General features: G+C 46.2%; 1 protein-coding gene across 1 annotated transcript in view; it reads left to right on the top strand.

Moving 5' to 3' along the window:
- The first annotated feature begins 1,228 nt into the window (after nucleotides 1–1,228).
- The window catches only part of BFSP2 (beaded filament structural protein 2), a 67,931-nt gene continuing 43,372 nt past the window's right edge, over nucleotides 1,229–25,787 (top strand). The window contains exon 1 of the mRNA XM_007087447.2: nucleotides 1,229–1,720. Coding sequence (XP_007087509.1) covers nucleotides 1,229–1,720 — 492 coding nt within the window. The remainder of the gene's footprint in view (nucleotides 1,721–25,787) is intronic.

Here is a 25,787-nt window from a genome sequence, read left to right as displayed (position 1 = left end):
TGGAAATTATGTACAGCACTAGGATAGATTCAGTACTTACTAGAAATTGGCTACCTTCCCCTTCTCTCACTTGAGGTACGTCCCCGTGGTGCAGGATTTGGGATAAATATCCAGGTCTGGGTTTTGGCTACTTGGTTTCTCTACTGTAAAACTTACGTGCAGTGGGGTTTATTTAGGTCCATTTTGTTATCTCAGGATAACAAAGAGGATCTTTTCTAGATCTGGGAAAGTAATTGAGGTGTGACCATAACAACATGCCTTACTGGATGCTGACAGCAGGAATTAAAACCCAGGGGGTGTCATCAGAACCTAACTTGAAGCACCCACCCTTAAAGAACTTACTGGAAAACCTTCTCTTTGTTTTGACTTACTAGTTTTCTGGCAAATGGAGAAACAGGTGTAGGGAACAGCTACATCATAAAAGGTGCCCAACATGTGTGGGACCTGAATTCCCAGGATCCCTTGCACTACTGCATTAGGGAGAGCTCAGGCCAGTGCATGGAAAGCAAGATCCAGAAAGGTGAAGCAACGTGGCCATGGTCAAGCAGCTGATAAACAGCAGTGTTGGGGGAAGAAAAATGCCACAGAAGGACCTGAAGCTGCTACCAAGACTGAAGGAGGGGAAGGGAGGCAACAGGTTTGGTTTGTTTCTCTTCAGTTCATGGGGCTGCCTCCCACTGTGGCTGGTTCACATCCATTTCCATCCTCTATTACCTGTGTGGACGTGCATGCACATTCACACATTTACATACACAACACATGTAAGGATGTAGAAAGCTCTGAAATTGGCCCTGGAACACCTGGATTCAGTCCTGGATCACTACACTTGTGATCTGAGGCCTTTGGGTCTCAGTTTACTCGTCTGTGAAATGGGCTGCTTGATGCCTGCCTTGCTCTCTCTTAGGTAGCAAAGTACACAAATCCAGATGAGCCACCCCCACAGTCCGCACTGATCCAGCACCCCCATCACCAGCAGAAAAATCTGGGAGGTCAGGCACATGACCTTGCAGAGAATGCATGAGTGCCTTTCTGCACGCAACCCTGGGCAGGGCCTGTTTCCCTTTCAGCTCGGTGAATGGTGGAAGCTCATGGAAAACAGCAGACAAAGCAGCCCTGGGGATAGGGGAGCTTCCAGAGAGGCCCACAACTGAGCCACAGGGACACTGGGGCTGGAAACCAAAAGTCACTGGGCTCTGTAAGCCCACTAGGCACAGCAGAGGCAGAAGGGATGACGAGCAGCAGGCGAGTGGTGGTGGACATGCCCACCGGTGCCAGCTCCAGCTTGCCCCTCCAGAGGCACAGGGCATCCTTTGGGGGAACATGGTCATCATCCTCCCTGGATAGCCCCCCAGCCTCCAGGACCAATGCCATGGGTGGTCTCGTCCGAGGACCCAGAGTCTATGTAGGGATGGTGCCCAGTGGGTACACAGGTGGCCTGGGCACCCGCGTGACACGCCGGGCCCTGGGCATCAGCAGTGTTTTCCTGCAGGGCCTGCGGAGCTCAGGTCTGGCCACAGCACCAGCTCCAGGCCTGGAGAGGAACCTCGGTGCCGTTGAGGACCTGGGGGGTTGCCTGGTGGAATACATGGCCAAGGTTCATGCCCTCGAGAACGTCAGCCAGGAGCTGGAGGCACAACTGCGCGTGCACCTGGAGAGCAAGGCCACACGCTCCGAAAGCTGGGGTGCCCTCAGGGCTTCCTGGGCCAGCAGCTGCCAACAGGTGAGTACGTGGGCTATGCCCAAGGGCTTTGTGTAGGGCCAAGAGAGGATGCTCACAGATGCCTGGGGGGTCATCATCAGAGAGCAAGGATGCTGAGGCAGGGGCAGGGGAGTGAATGGTCTCAGGCCAAAGAAACTGACCATAGCCTCTTACTCTTTCATGCTCAGAAATACTGATGACAGTGATAACAATGACAGTCGCCATTTACTGAGGTAGACTAAGGGCCAGGTCCATAGGAGTCCCTGTACATGCACTGTCTCCTGTGTTCAAAGCAATGCTAGGCAGGGACTTATTCACTGACTGTATTTTTCAGATGAGAAAACTGAGGCACAAAGAAATTAAGTAATTTGTCCAGATCATGCAGCCCATAGGGAAGCTGAGCTTTGAGCCCAAATTGTTCCAGTTCCAAAGCTTGCATTCATCCCATTAGCCTGGGCTGACTCTGTACCCTTTGTATTAAGCAAGGGTTTTTACAGACATCATCAAATGGAACACCATCGAATGGATATGGCATTAAAAACAATGGATAAATGGGGGTGTGTTCCTGTATCCATCGACTACAGCGCTGTCCAATAGAAATAGGAGCCACAGGGTAATTAAAAAGTTTCCATTACCCACAGTAAAAAAAAAGTAAAAAAGAAACAGGTAAAGTTAATATTAGCATATCTTATTTAACTCAGTATATTTTAAATGTTATTTCAACATGTAGTCAATATTTAAAATATTAATGAAATAATTGACACTGAAATAGAACCTTCTGCCGTGATTGAAATGTCCTATACCCACACTGTCCAGTCTGGTAGCCACTAGCCACATATGGCTATTGAGCACGTGAAATGTGGCTAATAAGATAAGGAATTGAATTTTTGTTTTTATGTTTATTTTATTTTATTTTATTTAAATGTAAATATGGGCTCCTGGGTGGCTCAGTCAGTTGAGCATCTGACTCTTGACTTCAGCTCAGGTTGTGATCCCAGGGTTATGAGATCAAGCCCCAGGTCAGGCTCAGCGCTGAGTGTGGAGCCTGCTTAAGATTCTCTCTCTCTCTCTCTCTCTCTCTCTCTCTCTCTCTCTCCCTCTGCCCTGCCCTGTGTGTGCTCTTTCTTTCTATATTAATTAATAATAATAATAATAGATTTAAATAGCCACATGTGGCCAGTGGCTATCTCATGGGACAGGGCAGGACACAGAGGTTTCATCATTCCCCTTGCTTGGTCAGGATGTGCTCTCCAGGGTGATTGCTGCAGAATGCTGAGCTCATCTGTCACGTCTGGCCTGCGGCCTATGGTTCCACCACTGGGACTCCAGCCAGCATTGCATATCTCATCAGGTCTCTGTGGGTGGCTCTTTCTTGTCCCTTCCCTCCCCCACCTCCACCCGACAAAGGCTGGCCTTAGGGTCCCTCTGAGCTAGATCAGCCTCCAACTCAGCTAGGAACTGCCCTTGTACCCTGGGGCCCAGCACGCAGTCCCCTGAGAGGAGGTCACAAGCCTCCATTTGTGTGTGACTGGGTGATGCAGAGCAGGAACACTGAGAGGCTCCCCATTCCCTGCCTGCCCCCCATTTCATCCCAGGATGCTTCTCCTTCATGGGCTCATAGGCAATCAGTGCCTGGCTGTCAGCTCAGTATGCGTGATGTGCAATACTGTCCTCTTGGCTTTCCTCTGGAGCTGTTGTCCTGCTTGCATCGATCTGGGCTGTGAGAGAAAGCCAACTTAAGAGCAGCTTGGGGCTTAAAGCTGTCGAATCTAAGACAGCCATCCCTCCCAGATCCTCCCTGGCAGCCCTGAGTCCAAATATTTGTGTCCTATAAACCACCAGGCTGTCCCCAGATATTCCAATATTTCAGCATGTGCAGGACAATTTCTCACATTCAGATGCCACACAGGCTTTTCATGAGAAGTCAGGCATCCTGATTTCTAAGTCAGAAAGTATGGCCACAAAACATAGTCCATATTCAACTGTAGCTAGCTACAGGAGATTGGGCAACTTACTCAACATCTCTATGCATCATTGGCCTTATCCATAAAACGGATCTAATGCTGTGGCTATTACAGCAAATACATAGATATGTAAGTTGCGTGGTTCCTGCCTGCAGGTAGACTACAGGTCAGAAAGCTACACCATGACAGCAGCACAGCCACAGGGCTGCCAAAGCAAAGGCTGGATGCCAAGACATTCAGCCCTGACACTGGTGGTCATTTTCCTCTTAAATGACCATAACTGGGGCACCTGGGTGGCTCAGTTGGTGGAGAGACCGACTTCGGCTCAGGTCATGATCTCATGGTTTGTGAGTTCGAGCCCCACGTCGGGCTCTGTGCTGACAGCTCAGAGCCTGGAGCCTGCTTCGGATTCTGTGTCTCCCTCTGCCCCTCCCCCACTCACATTCTGTCTCTCTCTGTCTCAGAAATAAATAAACATTAAATGACCATAAGTGAGATCCTTCATATGACTACAGAGTTCTCTTTTTCTTCCTTTTTTTAAAGCATGAACTTGAAGATACAGTTAGACCAACCTGTAAAATGAAGTTATTTCTGTATCACACAGCCCAGCCTTCCAGCCATATTAAGCTCTGTTCCGCCACAAAGAACCAAAGAAAATTCTACATATGCACATTAGTTTTCCTTTGTTGCAGTTACAAAGCTGACCCACGCTTTCTACCCCTCCAGGCTTCAACATAAAGCTTTAAGATGGCTTTGCTCATGCCTGCTCTCCTTCCTGGTGTTCTCTACCAGTCACCAGCATCATCTTTTGGACATATGGGATCTGACTGTATTGTGTCCCTGCCCAACACCTTTCTGGACTCCTCATCACTGTCAGGACACAATCCATGACTCTGGGCTCAGTCCCCAAAGCCCTCATGAAGCCACGTCTCTGTCCCAGCCACATCACCCACCTAAGAGACCCTGAACACAACTGCGTGTCCTCAGCCTGCTCCTTTGTGATGCTCCCCCTGTTCCTTCTGTGATCTCATGACAGCCTCTACACACATCCACGGTGGTAGTTAGTTACCATGTTGTCCTGTGGTCCCTTGCCTGGCCGTGCCCTCGCACTCTTGGCCACTTAGGAAGAACCAGCTGTGCCCACCAGTGGAAAGACTGGAAAGAGCTTAAACTAGTTCAGCTTACAGTGAACTTACATTTGGTTGTTGGCTCTGCCACCTGCTCACTGGGTGCCTTTGGGTCAGTTACTTAACTTCTCTCAACTTGTCTCCTCATTTGCCATTTGGGGATTACTTTACTGAGGAGAACTGTTAAGGGGGTTAACTGAATGTTACGGACCCAGTAAAATTAGTGACTAACAGCTTAGAGAGACTGCTTCACTCACAGCATTGCAGCTACCTGGAGCCATGTACAGGATTGATGCTCAACCGTGAGTGGGGCCCCGCTTCAAATCCTGGTTCTGCCACTTACATGGACCAGCCATTCCTTTGCTCTATGTCCCCCTTTCACTATCTATAAAATGAATGAGCACTGCCCAGGGTCGCTGTGTGCATGAGATGAAATAAGATGCAAAAAGGTGCATTGGGAACTGTGAAGTACGATGCACAGGCAGCAGGCCGTCCTGAGTCAGAACACTCTACCCCAGTCCCCTGGGGGCTGAGCCTCAGACCAAGGGACTCACCTCTGGAGGCCATGGCCCCCCTTCAGGGCCTTAGCTGGATCCCTTCTTCCTTTCTCCACCCCAAGAGTCCTCTTCACCCAACAGCCGTGCGATGATAGCTCCTTCACAAGCCCTATCTGTCCTCAAAAGGCAGGCCCAACTTCTGGCTACTCGGAAACCCAACTTCTGGCTAATCAGAGACAAAGCCTTTCCCACTGGGGAATGGGGGCCCCCACTGCCTTCCAGGGTGCTTTGTCATGGAGCCCTAGACCCACCAACCAGCCAGTTCCCATAGAACTGCAAGAGGGGCCCACCCCAACCAGGGCCCCTAACCTCTTCCAGGCCTAGAGAACAGACTACCAGCAATTCATTTATTTCAGAAAGTGCTGCCTTCCCCTCACACAGGCTTCAGAGGCAGCCATGCCATGCTAAGAGTGTCTGGGCTCCGAGAATCCAAAGCTCTCAGCTGCTCAGTCCTGCGACCCTGGGAACCCCAGGCCCCCACCCACCACCAACTCCAGTTAGGGCCTCGTCACAGGCTCAGGGAGGGGCAGGTTGCTTCCTGGGGTGTGGCACAGAACCAGGAATGGCAGCACCACACTGCATCTAGAAGGCAGCTAGAGGGGAAGGGCGAGCCTCTTGTCTACCCTTGACCCAGGCACCTGCAGGGCCACACTGAAGTTCAATCCTCTTAGCGTTGCCTATCCTCCATGGGTCAGAGTGGCCAGTCTGTGGGAAAGGCAGATGCCAGGCAGGAAAGAAAGGCTAACCAAGCAGTTGGTATACCGCACAGTGCCCCAAATAGTGGGGCAGGGCCCCCGGGGGGCCTAGAAGAGTTTGCATTTGCCCCCTTGAGTACCCTTGTGTCTGAGGATGTGCAAGATTAACTAGCAAAAATTACCATGACAAGACAAGAGAAAAACCACAGAGTTTTATATTTTGCCACCATTATTTATTTATTTTATATTTTACCACCTTTCAAAGCACTTTACCCCCTGCCTTTGGAACAAGGAACTCCATGTTTTCCTTTTGCACGAGGACCCACAAATCACATAGCCAATCCTGCTAGGGTTAATGTATACAAAGTCCCTTTTCATTTCCAAACCTCTCTCTCCCCACTCCTCAGTTATATTAGAAACTCAGCCACTTCTGCTAAGCAGTAAAAACAGACAGTAAAACTCTCAGGTGATGGCCCCAGAGGCCAAAGAAGGCACAGTCCCTGCCCATTGCTTGGGCAGAAACTGACTCTTTTCCTCTCCTGCTTTGCCGAGTGCTCCCGACTTCTCTTGCCAAGTGAATGGTGCTCATAATAAGTTCTGGCAGCAATGTCAGACCCTTTCATCTTCAAATAGGCCAAACACAAGCTTGGAATTAGGCAGCCTCCCTGTCTCAGAGCTGCAGAGAAAAGGAGACTGGGACAGAAGAGATGCAGCCATGGAGGCAGAGTCTCAGAGCACAGGGAGCAAGCCAAGGCCAAGGCCAGAGAGATGCTGCCTGGGAAAGAAAGGGGAACATGGAGGCTTCGGTTTCCACTGAAATTATTGGTCTCCGTGGGAGAAAACAGCAGCTTACACCTCACACAGCAAAGGTTGTTAGCTGGAAGAAAGGGGAAATCAAAATCATTAAAAAGCAAGAGAATTAGAATTTAAAATGAACCTGATTTGAATATTTTTCCTGCCTTTCACAGTTCCTCTTTCTGTCCTTGCAGAGACCCATACTCTGGGGATCTGCCTATTTGGGGGAACTGCTGGAAACTTAGCCAATCCAGGTGAGGGCCAGTTTCTCTCCCCACAGAACCTGTGGTCCTAACAGGGTTTTTTGTTTTTGTTTTAAAAGAAAAAGAAACAAGAACTAACCCCCCAGCCCCAGCCCCCAGTGCCCCTGAATAAGAAGGCCATAAGATCATTGTTCATGATTCACAACCTGGTGTCCCTGAAAGGGGGAGGGAGAAAGAACCCTGAGCTATTTTAGTATCTGCAACACCCTGCATAAATTTACCCAAGATAAACCACCCATCTCTTCTGAGTACTGTACATGTACTTTGGTCAGAGGAGGCCAGTAAGTTAACTACTTTGTTAGCCAAGTTATAAAGGACACTAAAGTATCATTAGAAATGTTACTTTATGGAGAAAAAAATGTATTTAGGAGACTTCCTCTCAGGGAGAGTGACATATAAGAGTGGAAGAAATCTTTGGAGGGAGCAGAGGCAGGGAAGGAGGCATGAGGCTTCCCCCAAGGGTCTTGGTCCAGAAATATAGGCAGTCACCAAACTGCTTTCTAAGAAGGGTAGTTTCTGATTTCCTGGGGGTTCTAGCTCTGCTAAGTAGAGGATATCTGTGCAGAAGCAAAACTCTGCTACAGAATACGGGGTGAGGGGGGAGAAGGAGTGCTGTCATTGGAGGCTCATTGTCAAATCTCATAAGATCTCTTAAAATGCGCCGGCCATGTTGAAGAGTAGAGGACTGGGCTGTCCCAGTGACAAAATAGGGGATGGGCTACAAAGACTGACAGCAAATTCTTCACTGATCTTGCTACATCTTGATTTCTCACCTGAATAATAAGGATAATTGGAGACTTTCTTGACATGATAAAATAGCTAAGAAAGAAATACAAGAGGACTTCCTATAGAAATTAAGAACAAGATAAGGATGCCCACTATCTTTACTGTTTTGGAACACTGGTCAGAGGTCACAGTTAATGCCACACAAGAGAAAGGAATTGGAGGTATAAGGACTGGAAAGAAAGAAGGAAAATGCTGGTCTTTCTGGAAAGCCCAAAAGGATCCACATGAAAACTGTACAATAGAAAATAAGTTAATTTAGGAAAGTAGCAGGTTATACACATTAAAGATATATGCTAAATATATATATACGCACATATAGACATATGTTTATTTCACATATAAATGGCTGCCATCTCATTTATGATAGCAAAAATTAAAATAACTCTAAATAAACTTAACAAGAAATGTCCAAAATGTATATGAGACAATAATAAAACTCTTCTTGAAAGGCATAAACAGAAACAAAGACCATGCACTTGAATATAAAGACTCAAGAAAAATCAGTTCTCCCTAAGTTAATTTACATATTTAATGCAATCCTAATTTTACAATATCATAGAGGGTTTTTTTTTTTTGTAACTACAAGGGTTTATTGTAAATTTCATTTGTAAAAACATAAAGGCAAGAGGGGCACCTGGGTGGCTCAGTCAGTTGGGCATCCGACTTCGGCTCTGGTCATGATATCACGGTCTGTGAGTTCAAGCCCTGTGTCCAGCTGTGTGCTGACACCTCAGAGCTTGGAGGCTGCTTCGGATTCTGTGTCTCCCTCTCTTGCTCTGCTCCTCCCCTGTTCATACTGTCTGTCTCTCTCTCAAGAATAAATAAAACATTAAAAAATAATTTTTTAAACATAAAGGCGAGCATAGCCAAAAAGAAAAACTGAAAGAGGAGAGCAAGGAGGGAAACGTCAGCTCTCCCAGACATTGAAATATACTAGAATCTCATTCACAAAACAGTTCCATATTAGCCCATAAAAGATAAGAAGACCAATGGAACAAAATATAAAATTCAAAAGTAGGCCCTGCTACATACAGAAATTTAGTATTGATAAATGCACTATTTGAATCTAATGGAGGAAATGATGGATTTTTTAATAAATGGTATTCAGACAACTAGATAGTCATAAGGAAAATAAAATTGGATCCATCCTTCACTGTTCCCTAAATCAATTCCAAATATATCCCATTTGGATACATTTTTTAAATGTAAAAAAGGAAACCATACAAGTAGAAAGCATGGGTGAATTCCTTTATAACCTGGGTGTGGAAGAAGTCTTCCTTGATATAATTCAAAATCTAAAAGCAATAAAGGAAAATACTGTTAATTTTATTACCAAAAAAATTTAAATTTTGCATCACAAAATAACACCATAAGCAAAACTAAAAGATAAATGACAAACTAGAAAAAAGTATTTGCAACTTTGAATTCAAAGGATTAATACCTCTATTCTATAAACAGCATTTAGAATTTGAGGTTTTAAAATAAAAGCCAACAATGTGCTTACTGTTACATAGGCTGGAGACACAAATGGAGAGTTGACATAAAAATAAATGAAAATGGCTCTAACCATGTAAAAGGATGTTCAACTTCACCCATGGTAAAAGAAATACGAACAAAACAAAACAAAAATCTACCTGAGATATCCTTTTCACTTATCAGATTGGCAAAACTCCAAAATCGTGTCAATCTATTTTGTTGGTGAAGTGCTAGGGAAGCAGCCAATTCCACACAGCGCTGAAGGGAATAGAATGTTAGAATGCCTATGGAGAAGAACTTGGCAATATCTAGACAAACTATATATGCATTTATGTGATTTAATCCAGCAATCCCACTTCTAGGAATCTCTCCTGATGATAACCTGGCAAACACATGAACAAGAAGTACGCACAAGGTTGTTCATTTCAATCATAGCTATAATGGCAAGAGACTGGAAAAAACCCAAATACTTAGCAATAGGGGACTAGCTGAATAAGCAATGATACATCCACAAAAGGAATGAGGAAGAGCTCTGTAAGTATTATGGAGTGATGATCTCCAAGATGTATTGTTGAGTTAAAAAGCAAGGTGGAGATAGTGTGTATTTCATTCTACCATTTATCTAAGGAAGAGGAAGATATATGAACATATACATACATATTCACTTGTAATTGAAAATAAAAACCACAAATGTTTTTAAATGATCATTTATAGGAGAATGGAGGGAGTAGGGTAGAGGGGAAAGGAATAGGCACTAGAATTCTTTTAATTTATCTTGTTATGTGGAGATGACTTTGGAACCATGAAAGTATTTTTGCGGAATTATAAAAGTGACTTTTGTACTAAAGTAATTTGCACATCCCTAGTGGGATGCAAAGAGTACTGAAAAAAAATCTTATTAAATCATTTTCAGTAATGATACTGTTCATATTGTTATTCTGACACTGGTGTGTGTGTGTGTGTGTGTGTGTGTGTGTGTGTGTTGTACTGTGGGATAAAGCAAAAGAGTAATTCTATTTGTGTCATTGAGATCTGAGACTTTTAGTATGGATAAACGGAGACACACTTGTAAAGCAGATAAAGTTTAGTGACAATTCTCTAGTCCTGAATTTGAATTGAAATTATCCATTTAAAATCATGGTGTATGTGGTCCCAAAATAAATATATACCCATTTCCTAACTCTGGCCAGTGAAAAGACCTAGAAACAATTGTCAACCCACTAGCAATGAGTATTTTTAGCCTCTGATTTGGATCACTAAGTACCATCTTTCATTACAAGAACTGAGGCTCCTTAGTTAGAGAAATGGCTGATCCAGGTTTGGGAACAGGAAGTGTAAGAGATGAATCTGAAACCTCTTATCATACAAAACCAAGGAAGCTATAAAGAACTGCTAGAGTCATGTGAAAAGACTTAGGAGACAATTTGAATAAGCTCCCACTAAACAAAGATGACTACATATCAGTAAGAATATTAACCACAAGGCATTGAGACACATCAAGTATGTTTAAATCTATGCATGTTCAGTATAATACAAAAAAAAAAAATCCCACTTATTAGTTGTGTTGGAGTCCACTGGGAACCAACTCATTATTTTGAAACCTGGTAAATAACTAGAAAGAATTAGTCATTTTTCCTACCTTTCCTATAAGAACTGTAGATCCATCAGCATTAATGAAAAAAAAAAAAGAATTGAAGAGAGTAATTATCTTTTTTTATAAATAATACAGCTAAAAAATAAATAATAATGTAACTATTAACATTTTATTTATATTTATAACTAATATTAATCATTAAAATAGAATTCAAATATCACCACTTTGCAAACATAATATAAAAATTGGATCTAGGCAATAACAATCATCAAATGGCTGCTAATATCACAAAAAGAGAAACCAGCAGACAGGTACCCCCCAGTAGAGTACACAACATCACCTATGATATAGTCTTACCAGAAAAGAAAAAGAAAACTGAATGTGATTAAGCTTCAAAATAAAACTACGAGTTTACAGAAAATGCAGAGGTCAGATGAACATGTTTATTGGCACCCACTGCGATGAAATCAGCAAAACGCAGACTGGGGAAACTATAGAACTAAACACCCAATGTTTTCAACGAGAAAACGCTGTAAGGAGCAAAAAGGGAGATGAGGTACAGCTATACATTAAAAGAGATTAAACTGACATATCACCCCACTAAAATGGACATTATTTGAACCACTATCCAAACAAACTAAAAATTAGACAATTGAGGAAAGATGAACTGGGTATTTGAGGAATTGTTATTAATATTTAGATGTCATTTTTAGATGTTTTTAGAAGCTATTTTTAAAGCATTTTTATAATTTAACACTACATACTGAAATATATGAAGAAGAAATAATGATATCTGGAATTTGTTCAAAAGAATCTGAAGTGTAGTAGGAATGTGAGGGGATATAGGGGAAACAAAATAGGCCATGCATTTATAATCATTGGAGCTGGATGATGGGTATATGGATGAAATAATGCTTGTAAGTTGCTACATGTATAACCAATGCCCAATTAAATCTGTGGAATTGAATAAAGGAGAAGCTACAGATATTAAGTGAGTAGTAACATAAACAACTGTGTTCACACACGTGGATTCATGAGTCATTCAACCCACCCATGCTGCGGGAGTTTAGAGAAGAGACAGGGTATTCACTGGTCCTCAGTGAGGGTACCCCAGGAGGTTGACACTCAATGTGGGACCCACAGAACATGCCAGAAGATGGCCCTTCAGACCGGGGCCCCACCTGGACGAAGGTTGGGAATCAGGAAACGGTCTGACCATCCACAGAGCAGTCTATGCATGAGGCAGACTTCTCAACTGTCAAAGAGAAATTTTGCCCTGAACACTTGTTAAAATTGGCAAGACATACCTTATTCAGACTACTGCAGTAGAAGAGAGACACTTGAGGATACAGAACTGAGCTCAACTCCACTGAAACAAAAGACAGAAGGCTTTTTAAATGCTGGGTGTGCCAAAGGAAAAGTGCTGAAGGAGGTTAAAGGAGGGGGTGGTCTATGATCAGGCCATCTGTGTTTGCTAATTGGTGCTTATCCAAAGGAGAAACACACTTCTCATAGCTTTATGACAGGAACGAGTTGGAGAAAGACGCCCACCAAAGTCAGCATCCGACCCTCCCACAGGAACTGGGAGACAGGGAACTATCTCCTCAAAGTGTGCATTTCACAGAGATGGTTCCCAGGTCCTTGAAGCAAAATTCTGAATTGTAGATTTACCTCTCAAAGGCAGCAGATAAAGGATTTACAATTTCGAGTTTCCTAAAATAACTGCCAAGGAAAAGGGAGGTCAGGGGCTTTTTGTCAGGTTTTAGCTGGAAGGAAGAGTAAATTCTTTTGGCAGCATTGACCTTTCTCAGGCAGGCATTTTAAGGGGCCTAGGTCCACGCTAGGAACATAGTCTGGGCTGACAGAAGCCATGCCACGGTGTGGTCAGGCTCCTTAGTGGCTGGACCGGGGTGGGGCGGGGGGGCGGCTAGATGGCATCATTTATGCTGAGGGTTTTCATTCTCACCACCAGGCACCAAGCTCTTCCCGGTCTCTGCACTATCCCCCTCAGCTCTCTATTCTAAGTCCGTGGTGTGGAGTGGGTGTGCCCCAGTACACAAAATGTGGCCAGCAGATGGTTGCACAGCCAGGGCTGAATACAGAATCGGACACATTCAAGGTTTCAAATGGGAACCCTGAAGTTACGGGCAGAAAGCCTCCTAAAATCCCACACCACACTGAAATACTGGCAACAGCCTGAATGTCCAATATAGCTAACTAACACAGCAGAATCCTCTGTGGCTGGAGGAAAAGAACTAGGAAGCTTGTTATGTACTGATGTGGGACTGGCACCAGTGTATATTTTTGAGGAAAAAGGCAGGCTGCAAAACCCCATCTATGCTATGCTGCACTCTGTGTGTTTTGTTTTGTTTCCATGTGGGAAGGCAGACTCAAAGCATACACCAGGGGTGGTAGCAGCAGATGCTTCTAGTGAGGGCCGGAGACAAGGGTAGGAGCAGGCGTACTTCGGGCGATTATTCTTTTTGCAATGTTGGTATATTTTACCTAAAATTTAAAAAATGAAGTAATAGGGGAACCTGGGTGGCTCAGTCGGTTAAGCGTTCAACTTCGGCTCAGGTCATGATCTCACGGTCCGTGAGTTTGAGCCCCCTGTCGGGCTCTGTGCTGACAGCTCAGAGCCTGGAGCCTGCTTGGAATTCTGGGTCTCCCTCTCTCTCTGCCCCTCCCCCGCTTGTGCTCTGTCTCTGTCTCAAAAAAATAAATAAACGTTAAAAAAAATTTTTTTTTAAATGAAGTAATAAATAAAACTCCTGCCAGCGACTTGGGTTGAGAGAGGGGGTGTTCCAGCCGGGCCAGGGTGGGCGAAGCCCTCACAACCTCACGGAAGCTACTGACATGTCCTGGTGGGAAAGAAGGCTCATCTCAACACTCTCGTCTCAAAGCAAAAACCCAACCAAATTACATAAGCATGTGTAAGAGCAATAGGCAAGACTTCGTAGTGGCCTACACTCTCCAGAAGCACTAAATTAAAATTTCATCCAGGCAGGTGGCAAAGGTGCCAAGGACAAACGTGATGGTTCCTTACAGGGAATTATCAAAAGAATGGGTGAACCAAGGTCCCCAGCACTCCTCCACAGGGTTCATGCAGATCCACTGAAGCCGAGGACTCAATTTAGGGAAATAAAACCCAGTTTATCATCGTCTGGCTGGAGAAATGCACAGAAAGACTCATTTATCTGGTTGTAAACGAGCTAATAGAGCTGACTGTCACAAATTCAATACTCAGCAGAAATGAGAAGTTACTTCAGCTGTTATCAGTAAGTAATGAAAAGCTGTGCACAGGGAATGTCCGTCACAAAAGCAACCTGCTCTCAGAAAACGACTGGGACTTTCTATTTATTTCTTTCGAGGACCAGTGAATAACTCTGAATAAGTCTTAGAGGAAACACCACAGTATTCAGAGAGAAATGAAGTTAGAAAGGCCCCTTCCGCAGACTCTGGGCAAAGTTGTACAGAGGAAAAATACCCTGCCTGAATTCTAAATGCCCACACCTGTCTGCCCCCACCATTACCCTGCTCCTCCCTCCAGGCCTTCTCTCTCTCCACAGACCCTCCCTCCAGGCCCCCCTCCCTCTAGCCCCCACCAGTACCCTGCCCCTCCCTATAGGCCCCCCTCCCTCCATACCCCCACCAGTACCCTGCCCCTCCCTCAGCACCCCCTCCCTTCACACCCCTCCCTCTGGGCACCCTTCCACAGCTCCGCCCACCCCCCTGCCCCCCCAGTGCTGCCCTCAGGAGCACTTGCAAGCATCATCCCCAGCCTGCGACTACACACCTTCCTCATCCTCATTCCTCAGACCCACTCCCAGCCAACGCTGAGGAGGAAGCTGAACTGACAGATGGATTTATTATTATTTACTTGCCAAGGAAACCTGGGCTTGTCTCAGAGCCTCGGTGAAAACTCTCTCCTGCAGTGTTGTGAGGCCTAAATGAGGCAAGGAGGTGAAGCCCTGAGGCATCTCTAGAGTTCACTGTCCCTGTCCCTAAGGAGCCCTGCTTGGGAAGTGAATTGCTTCTGGTGATATTTCAGAGGGCCTGCAGGTGACTGGGAGGGAGCCCAGGTCCCCTCAGTGTGGAGTCTGCACCCCCAGGCCAGCCCTGCCAGGCACTACAGGCAGGCCCCTGAATTCCTGGGGTTTTTTGCCCACATCCCAGCCACCCCCTGGAGGAGGTACAGTCACTCTAAGGGTTCTACAGGTTCCCCTCCAATGTCTCCTGAGAAAACCAAGTACTGTGATAAGTCTCATGAAGATGACTGTCCACACTTCACGATGAAAGCAGGCCTCCGTGCGACGCTCATTTTGCGTGACATAAGCATTAACAGAGTACCACAGGCAGGATGGCGTGAACAGCAGAATTTATGCCCTCTGGTCTGGAGACTGGAAGTCTGAGATCGAGGTGTCAGCGTTGTTTTTCTGAGGCCTCTCTCCTTGGTTTCTCCATGGCCATCCTTCCCCATGTCTTCACATGGTCTTCCCTCTGGACATGTATGCCCAGACTTCCTCTTCTCATAAGGACACCTGTGGAACTGGATTGGGGCCCCACCCCCACAGCATCATTTTAACTTAATCACCTCTTTATTTTTTAATTTTTTAAAAAATATTTGTTTGTTTTTGGGAGAGCATAAGCAGGGAAGGGGCAGAGAGAGGATCTGAAGCAGGCTCCGCACTGACAGGCTGACAGGAGAGAGCCCGATATGGCGTTCGAACTCACAAACCACGAGATCGTAACCTGGGCCGAAGTTGGACACCCAACCAGCTGAGCAAACCGAGTGCCCCTTAATCACCTCTTTATTTGTTTATTTTCTAAATATAATTTAGTGTCAAGTTAGCTAACAGACATTGTATACAGTGTGCTCTTGGATTCAGGAGTAGATTCCCATGATTCATTGTTTGCATACAACACCCAGTGCTCATCCCAACAAGTGCCCTCTCAATGCCCATCACCCATTTTCCCCTCTCCCTACTACCCACCCATTGACCCTCAGTTTATTCTCTGTATTTAAGTCTCTTACAGTGTTTCTCCCTCTCTGAAACTATTTTTCCCCTTCCCTTCCCCCATGGTCTTCTGTTAAGTTTCTCAAATTCCACATATGAGTGAAAACATATATCTGTCTTTCTCTGACTGACTTATTTCACTTAGCATAATACCCTCCATTTCCATCCACGTTGTTGCAAATGGCAAGATTTCATTCTTTCTCATTGCTAAGTAGTATTCCATTGTATATATAAACCACATCTTCTTTATCCATTCATCAGTTAATGGACATTTGGGCTCTTTACATAATTTGGCTATTGTCGATAGCACTGCTATAAACATTGGGGTACATGTGCCCTTATGAATCAGTGCTCCTGTATCCTTTGGATAAATTCCTAGTAGTGCTATAGCTAGGTCATAGGGTAGTTCTATTTTTAATTTTTTTGAGGAACCTCCACACTGTTTTCCAGAGCGGCTGCACCAGTATGCATTTCCACCAAAAGTGCAAGTGTGTTCTCGTTTCTCCACATCCTCACCAACATCTGTTGTTTCCTGAGTTGTTAATTTTAGCCATTCTGACAGGCGTGAGGTGACATCTCGGTGTGGTTTTGATTTGTATTTCCCTGATGATGAGCGATGTTGAACATTTTTTCATGTGTTGGTTGGCCATCTGGATGTCTTCTTTGGAAAAGTGTCTATTCCTGTCTTTTGCCCATTTCTTCACTGTATTATTTGTTTTTTGGGTGTTGCGTTTGGTAAGTTCTTTATAGATTTTAGATACTAATCCTTTATCTGATATGTCATTTGCAAATATCTTATCCCATTCCTTCAGTTGCCTTTTAGTTTTGTTGATTGTTTCCTTTGCTGTGCAGACTTTTTTTTATCTTGATGAGGTCCCAATAGATTATTTTTGCTTTTGTTTCCCTCTCCTTCAGAGACAAGTCGAGTAAGGTCAAAGAGGCTGTGGTCTGTTTTCTCCTCTAAGGTTTTATCACCTCTTTAAAGGTTCTATCTGCAATCACCTTCTGAAGTCCTGGGAGTTAGGACTCCAATATATGAATTTGAGGGGGGACATAATTCACCCTATAGCTGCCATTTTATAGTCAAAGAAACTGAGACCTACAGAGATTAAGTTCCCCCTTTGAATTAGTGTCCCAGCCAGGACCAATTCAATGTTGTTTCCACCCTCAAAATATTATGAAAGTCCTCCTGTTATACTCATTTATAACAACAGGGTCAGTCCTGCCTCACACCCCAGACCCTAAAAGGGTATACTGTGAGCGCCCACTGTCTGAAAAGACAGAGTCATAGTCAACAAGGGCCATTCTCTGTGAGGAGTTTAACCACTAAGATGAACCTCCTTTTTCTCCTCCTCTGTCTCGCTTTTAATTTGGAAAAAAAAAAAAAAAAAAACTGTCAGAAACGGTGATTGATCCTTAGCCAAGCACACTTTAACTGGAACTAACTGCTGTAGCTAGAATGCGTGAGGCTGGGTGGCTTCCAGATTGTCAAGCAGCTCAGTACTGGAACTTGAAAGTTTAATAGCTTTGCCGCCAGGAAATGGTGCGGCATCCCCCTCCCCCTGCCCAGGGACTTTGACTTTTCTTTTTCAGTGACTTTAATGCCCAGAAAAAAGTGCTGAGCAGTCGGCCCTTGAGGCAGAATGTCTATATCTGAGCAGAGGTCAGGAACTCCCCGAGGGGCACCGCTCCAGTGTAGGTGGGATGAGTCCTCCTCCCAAACTGCACACAAAGGCATTGGTGCTTTCCACAGACTTCTGGGCTGGCTCCCTGTCCCCTGCAGGGTGACCCCCCCTCCACCACCCAGTTCCAAGTACTACTTGAAGAGTTGAGGGTTCCTCAAGGGCCACATCCAGTGGGAGGAGCCCCCAGGACCAACCCCCATGGATCCTGGTAGAGGGGTGAGGCGTGCACCTGCCTAAACCAGACAGGCCACTGAGAACACACTTCCCGGTGGACAAAGTCAGGTTTGTCAGCTTGCTGCAGCAAGGGAGAACCTGGGACATCTCAGAAAGAGGGAGTCAGAGGGGCTTGTTTTGAGGTCTGTGCTTGTGCTGGTTGATTGGGGTAAAGATTCAGAGCAAGGATTTGTTCTGCATCTGATGCTGTCAGAAATTGGGGGCAGTGTGATGACTGGGTGTCTTATAGGTTTTATCCAGGAGATGGGAGGCACAAAGCAGGCACAGGGCGGGCATTCATAAACAGTAAGTAGTAAACCTCGTCACTTGTGCTGCTGGAAGAGGGATGTTGAGTTTTGTGAATGCAGAGCATCCTTTCCTCTCTGTTTGGATATGATTTCAGCATGGTCTTATCTCTGTCTCTTTCCACCGAGATCACAGAGTGACCCTGTCTGGCTATCACTGATACCGTATGCACGTTCAGAGCAGGCGAGGGTTCTATGGCCAACTTGTTAGCTGGCGGGGCCGTGGCTCAACTTCCTCCCCCCAAACTGGGCCTCCTGAGCCCCCTCATTCTCAACGGGGACAGCAGGCCTGTGGAGACAGAGCAGGAGTGTGAAGGGTCTCTGCCTCACACAACTATGAGGACCCTGGAGACCTGGGGCTGATGTGTCATTTCCTGACTGTAACGTGACTTAGGGCCCACTCAGTGCCTCTGGGACCCACACTCCCGCCTTTCTCACCCTTCTCCCCCTCGAGAGTCTATCTAGGCAGTCCTGCACATAAGCAGTAAATGAGGTAGAACACTGTGAGGGGTGAATGCAGGGCAGTGGCTCAGACCGAGCCAAGTCCAGGCCCTTAATCCTTACCAGAAGTGAGGCCTGGGCCTAGTTACTAATGCCTGAAGAGTGAGTTTCCTTATCTCTAAGTTGAAAGAGAATGATCCCTGTTTCGCAGGACTGTTGTGAGGACTCTGGGAGATGATACGGGTTAAGTAGAATGTAAGCTTTGGGAAGACAGGAGTTAGCTTCTCTCACTCCCTGCTCTCTCTCTGGCACCCAGCGTAGTGCCTTCCACCCGACAGACACACAGGGAACATTGGCTAAATCAACAAATGGTCTTTATCCAGCAAAGTAATTCGTTAATAAGAGGTACCTGTTTTGGTTTGCTAGGGCTGCCATAACAAAGTGCCACAGTCGGGTGGAGTAAAACAACAGAAATTTATTCTCTTCTGTTCTGGAAGCTGGAAGTCAGAAATCTAGGAATCAGCAGGGTTGGTTCCTCCTGGGACAGTGAGAGAGATTCTGTTTTGGACCTCTCTCCTATTTTGGTTGTTGGGTGTCCATCCTTGGCCTTTCTTGGCTTGTCGAAGCATCACTCCAACCTCTGCCTTCATTTTCCCTGTGTGTCTGTGTCCACCTTTCCCTCACAAGAGGGACAGTCACATTGGCCAGGAGCCCACCCTAATGACCTCATCTTGACTTGATTACATCTGCAAAGACCCTACTTCCATTTAAGGTCACATTCACAGGTGCTGGGGGACTAGGACTTCAACGTATCTTTTGGGTGGTACACAGTTCGACACATAAGAGTAACTATTGTTTTCTTTCACACTGTAGTCCTGATTCCCAATATTTTTAAAAAAATTTTTAAGTTTATTTATTTATTTAAAGAGATAGAGAGCACAAATGGGGAAGGACAGATTGAGAGAGAGGGAGAGAGAATCCCAAGCAGGCTCTGCACCACCAGTGCAGATGTGGGGCTCAAACTCACAAACTGTGAGATCATGACCTGAGCCAAAGCCAGACACTTAACTGACTGAGCCACCCAGGTGACCCCTGATTCCCAATATTTTATCCCAGTTCCTCAAATGTCATTTTAAAATGTTCCAGAATGACCAATATTTCTGTACATACTCCATTTCACCCTCACTCCTTTTGCACTTGGAATCAGATCCCAAATCCTATCAAAGCGCATGGAGCTGGAGGTTCAGAAAAGAGAGACTAAGAGAGGACTATTCATGTAGTAGAAATATAGTAAATGTCACTACGTTTCTATGTGATCTTAGACAAGTGACCCCACATTTTCAAACCTCAGTTTCCTCAACTGTTAAATGAAGAGATTAGGTCACACTGACGTCTCCCTGCAGACACACAGGGGATAGGCCAGATTCCCTTCCCTAACTCTGGTGAGCAGGTGGTCGCCTTATCCAACCCCTTCATGGACGTGAAGACACCAAGTACAGCCGACCCCTCGTCCATCTTCACTTCTGACGGCTAACCAGTTCTGTGCCCTGCAGCGATCCCTCTTGCTCTGAGGCTCCTCATCTGTAAAATGAGAGGGTGGAATTCTCTGATCTCCCAAGCCTCCAACCATACACCTGTCTGTCACCGCCCATAATTATCTCTGAGCAGTGCAAAGCCTAAAGGGAAGAAGTACCTAAAGAACCCTTTGTGGCTCAGCTGATTGGCCGACCCAGACCCGGAACAGTCAGTACATGTCGGCCACCTCCTTCACTTCTGAGGGTCGGGTGGCAGCCTGTGCCCCACCCCTGGTGAAGCAGAAGTTTTATTAGCTCCCCACATCTGCCGGAATATACCCCAGGTTTCTCCAACCGGCGGGGGGCCCCCCTGGAGATAGGGGAGTCCCCAACTGCTGCCTCTGACTCTGTCCCTTTGGCGGGCGGCACCACCTTCTAGCTGCTCCGAGCACTGTCTTGCATACCTAGTCAACCAGCTGCAAGATGTCATTTGTGTTAAGTTTTGGACAGCTATAATCATCCTTTCACTGCCAATGCCACCCTGATCTGAAAGGCCAGCCACGTGGTCCGTGCTGCCCTGCAGTCTCTGTGTTTATGTCAGAATTTCCACAATGGCTCCCATTTCCTGAGAATTATAAATCAACCATAAAATTTCATTTTTCCCTGAGACGTTGCATATATTAGCCAGCAAGTCTGTTCATATTCTCTCCTGCTTCCATTTATGATGGAAAAACAACCCCTCCTCTCCCCCCCCCCCCCCGCCCCCGCTCCTTTTCTCTTTCAGTTGCATTTTCTGTGCATTTGGGTTTTAGGTCAGAGCTTGAGTTTGAATACCCCAAGTCTTGGCTCCCCAAAGGCTTCACCCAGGTCCCTAATCTCTCCCATCTGCAGCTTTCTTATCTGCAAAAAGATGGAGATAATTACACCTGCCATGATGGCCCCGACCCTTTTAAAATTTAAGGAGAATAATGTGAGTAGAAAAAGTCTTTGTCAGTGTCACAGATTCAGCTGCAGATTCTCAGTCCATGGGTGTAATTAGTGTCACTTGTAAGTACGGAATCTTTAGTGATGTTGGCGTGCGTTGGCCCTGCCTCCCTCCTCACCGGCAGTCTTGACAGTGTTACATTTGTCATGGTAGCTGCTGTGGGGCTGGCACAGAATTCAGTTTTGTTATGTTCATTCATCAGGCATTGAATGTGGGTATACTGTGTACCAGGAACTATGGGAATTCAAATATTATTAAAGAGTCAAAATTCTCAGACTCTAGGACCTGAAGTTCTAAGAGGTATGATGAGTAAATAAATCCACACATTGTTGAGTGCCTGCTACGTGCCAAGACCTGTATGATGGATGTCAACCGTACATTGAACAAGAAGAACTCATGAGGCATCGTTCTAAAAGCAGCTTTGGTTTGAGAGGAACCTCTCCCGGTTCATTGGGAGGTAAATATTGTCTCCCGCCTCTGGTTGAAAACTTGGGTAGTCTCATGACTTTTCTGATCACTTGTCATTACCTAAAACTTCCATGCTCATTTTAAGTCATGAAACACGGTCCCAAGTCAGTAAATAGAATGTCTAGTCGGTATATCATTCAACACGTGGACCCTTGTCTCCCGCCCCAGGTAGGGCCCAGCGCCTCTTGCTGGAAGTTCTTCTATCTTCACACCCCACTGCTGTTTCAACCTGACCAAAGTGTAAGCAGGGAGAAAGGAAAGGGAAAGAGGGCCAGAGAGTTCTTCCATGAGAGAAACTGTTGTGAGGTCGCTTCACAGTGTCTGGGTCTGGCTAAAGTTTAAAACAGATTCTCTTAACAGATTTTTCTGGGTTCTTCTAAGATTCCCCTGCTGGACCCACCACAAGGAGAAGCCCCTTCTTCAGCTGATGCCCCCCCTAGCAGCCCCTCTCCCTCAGCCCCAGCCCCAGGCTGCCCTCCTGGGTAGGACCCCTCTCCAATGAGCCCAGGCTAACATGCCTGTCATGGGCTCCACCTCTGTGCCCAGGATGGGCGCACCTTTGGGGGCCATTAGAGGAGTGCAGGGACTTCCCAGTCTCAGCCCAGATGAGTTAACATTGTGTTGTTACACATACATTTCTTTATTATTATTATTATTAAGTTTATTTATTTTGAGAGAGGGAGAGCGTGCTCGTTCATGGGAGCGGGGGAGGGGTGGAGAGAATCCCAAGCAGGTTCCACAGTCAGCTCAGAGCCCGATGAGGGGCTCCATTAGATCACGACTGGAGCCGAAATCATGAGTCCGACACTCAACCAACTGAGCCACCCAGGCACCCCCCCATACATTTCTTCTCATCATCTTGAAACCCTGGGGAGCAAGTTTCCTTTTCCCCAGGCTACAGATAGTCTACAAATAGAGCATCACAATCCCCAAGTAACAGGTTTGAAGCCCTGTCTCTCCAGTTACAGCCCGTGATCTTCCCAGAAGTCCTTGCTGCTGGACTCTAAAGGGCAAAGGGCCTGCCCTGGGGCCTGGTGTCGGCCATCACACCTCTCTGTGCCTCAGGTCTTCATCTTTCATGATCTTCATGAGCCCTTTGCATTCTAAGACTCTGTAATGCCATTTCTGACTTTAGGTCTCCTGGAAGCAGACGGCGGAGAATTCTGCAGAGGCCTCCCACCCCCACCTCCCATGTGGAAGGCAGCCCACAGCTTAGCTCTTCACCTATTGCTCCCACACCCTGTATCTCCTGCAGGCACGTGCCCTAAACAAGAATGGGGAAGAGAGAAACGCTCTTTAAATAGTGCCATTTAGGGGTGCCTGAGTGGCTCAGTCGGTTGACCGTCTGACTTTGGCTCAGGTCATGATCTCACAGCTCATGAGTTCGAGCCCGCCATCTGGCTCTGTGCTGATAGCTTGGAACCTGGAGCCTGCTTCGGATTCTGTGTCTCCCTCTGTCTCTGCCCCTAACCTACTCACATTCTGTCTCTGTCTCTCTCAAAAATAAACATTAAAAAAACGTAGTGCCATTTAAACACCATTTAAACTTCCAGTTGAGATTAATTAATGCACCTAACATTTATTGGGCATCTACTATATATGCCAGAATTTGTTCTGAGGTTCTTAACTCATTCAACCTCGCAACAACTGTATGAGGCCAATACTTTCATGACTCCTTTTTTGAAGATGAGGAAACTGAGGTACAGGGCAATTAAATAACTTTTTCCAAGATCACACATCTAGACAGAGATCGGTTTGGGCAGTTTGGTTCCAGAACCTGTGTGCCCAGCTCCACTGAGACAGACCAGGCTTAAGGCACCTGTACTCCAGAGGGTTTCTGGGATGCAAGGCAGGAGGCTGAGAAGAACACTTGTCCCAGATGGATTCCCAAGAAGCAGAGCCCGAGTCCAGGATTCTTTACTGAGGGACACACTATGGAGGTGCTCCCAAGAGAGACCAGCAAGGGAGGAACCAGCAAGAGAATAGTCTCTGGCCAGGTCTCAGCTTCAGCCTGACCCTGCAGGGAACTGGGAGGGAAGCTCCACCTCAGAGCTGCCCCAGCCCCCAGCAAGGGAGGTGGCTTTCCCACCCCACACCTGTCAGTCATTCCCAGAGCGGCAGTTAGCCCAGGGGAACTGGAAAGTGGGCTGGGGTGGCCTGAGCGCACTGTTCCAAAAAGAGCCCAGGTGTAGGCTGTGGGAAGGGAAAAGAAGTGGAACCTGGGGGCATACAAAGGCGGTTTGAAAAAACTCTGTGGGCTGAGCACTGACGGTCTGCCCCAGCGGCCACCCCTGAAGTAGACAAGAAGAGCTCCTCATTTGCTTTAAGCCTCAGCAGGTCCCCGGTGAGAACACGGACTCCTCTGACTCCGGCCGGCACGCAGGAAACAAACCTTGTCAGAAGGAAGTCCAGGCTAACCATTTCTAAAGGGCCCCCTTAGGATGAATACAAAGGGCCACTGGGAGAGCTCCAGTGACTGTGACCTTGACACTGGCCCACCCACACCTCCGCAGCCACTCGCGCACTGCCTCTCCCACACTCGCCCAGCTGTTCTCGGTTCCCCTGTCCCCATACCTCCTGTCCTGCTCTGCTGGCCCCCAGACCTGAGTCCACAGCCAGTCCCACTCCATCTTCACCCCCGGCGGCCCAAGGAGGCCTTTTCTGGAGCTCTAGAGGCGCTCCCCTCCCCCGAGTCTCCGTCACCTGCCTTCTCCAGCCAGTCTCCCTCTCTGCACATTAGGAGTCTATTGCATTCCATTCACCACGCTAGATTTCTTTCCCTTGTTGTTGATGTTCTCTCATTCTTTTCTTCTTAATTATGAAATATTTCAGGCATATGAAAATGGGTGCTCAACATCCAGAATTGTCAGTCTCCGTGTTATTTGCTGCAGACCTTTTATATTTAAACATGAAATCAAAGATTTCAATGGAAACCTCATTTGTGCTCTGTCCTGATTCCAATCCCCTCCCCAGAGGCCAGCACCACTCTAAATTTGGCTTTTTACCACTCCCACCAATGTTCTTCCAGTTTTGCTATATATGTATAATAAACCCTTTATAGGATTGTTTTGCATGATTTTAAACTTGATATTAAGTTGTATCATACTGTGCATTAGGGTTCTCCAGAGAAACAGAACCAATTGGATGTTTCTAGAGAGAGAAAGAGACTTATTGTAAGGAATTTGCTCACAGGATAATGGAGTCTACATGTCCCAGATTAAGGGGTCAGCGGGTTGGAGACCTAAGAAAGAACCAACGTTGCGGTTCAAGTCCAAAGATCATCTGCTGCTGGCAGAATTCCTTCCCTGGGGTAGGGGAGCACTCATCTTTCTTCTATTAAGGCTTTCAACCCATTGGATGAGGCCACCCCCCTCCCCATTACAGAGGGCAATCTACTCTTTTCAGAGTCCACTGATTTAAATGTTAATCTCATCCAAAAACACCCTCACAGAAACATCTAGAATAACGTTTGTCCAAATCTGACCACCATGGCCAGTTGACACATAAAATTAACCACCCCAGGGGCACCTGGGTGGCTCAGTTGGTTGAGCGTCCGACTTCGGCTCAGGTCATGATCTCACAGTTCGTGATTTCGAGCCCCACGTCGGGCTCTGTGCTGACTGCTCGGAGCCTGGAGCCTGCTTCGGATTCTGTGTCTCCCTCTCTCTCTGCCCCTCCCCTGCTCATGCTCTGTCTCTCTGTCAAAAAATAAACATTAAAAAAAAAAAATTTAACCATCCCATAATATTTCTTTCTGCGACTTGCTTTCTTCGCTTCTCATTTTGTTTTTGAGATTTATCCATGGTGATACATGTAGCATTTCATTGTATATACATCATAGGTTATGAAGTTTTCCGTTGTTGGATGTAGGTTCCTTCCAGTTTTCTGTCGCAAACAGGAGAGGGCATACATAAACCTCACACACACAGAAGAGCTTCCCTAGGTCAGAGGTGGGCAGACAATAGGCAGGCCAAATGCAAACAGGTACCTGCTTTTGTAAATAAAGTTTGATTGGAACACAGTCACATCCACTCATGTGCTAATTGTGTACTTGTGCTTTCATCCTACAAGGGCGGGGTGGTGTAGTTGCAACAAAAACTGTGGGCGCCCGTAGCCTCCAGTATCTCCTGTCCGGCCCTTTGTAGACAAAGCGACAAAGTTTCTGACCCTGCTCCAGGCCAGTAGGTAGGAGCAGAGTGGGC

Source organism: Panthera tigris, chromosome C2, assembly GCF_018350195.1.
Source record: "Panthera tigris isolate Pti1 chromosome C2, P.tigris_Pti1_mat1.1, whole genome shotgun sequence".
Lineage (NCBI taxonomy): Eukaryota > Metazoa > Chordata > Mammalia > Carnivora > Felidae > Panthera > Panthera tigris.
The sequence above is the reverse complement of the archived record's forward strand: the minus strand, read 5'-3'. Positions and strand labels throughout refer to the sequence as shown.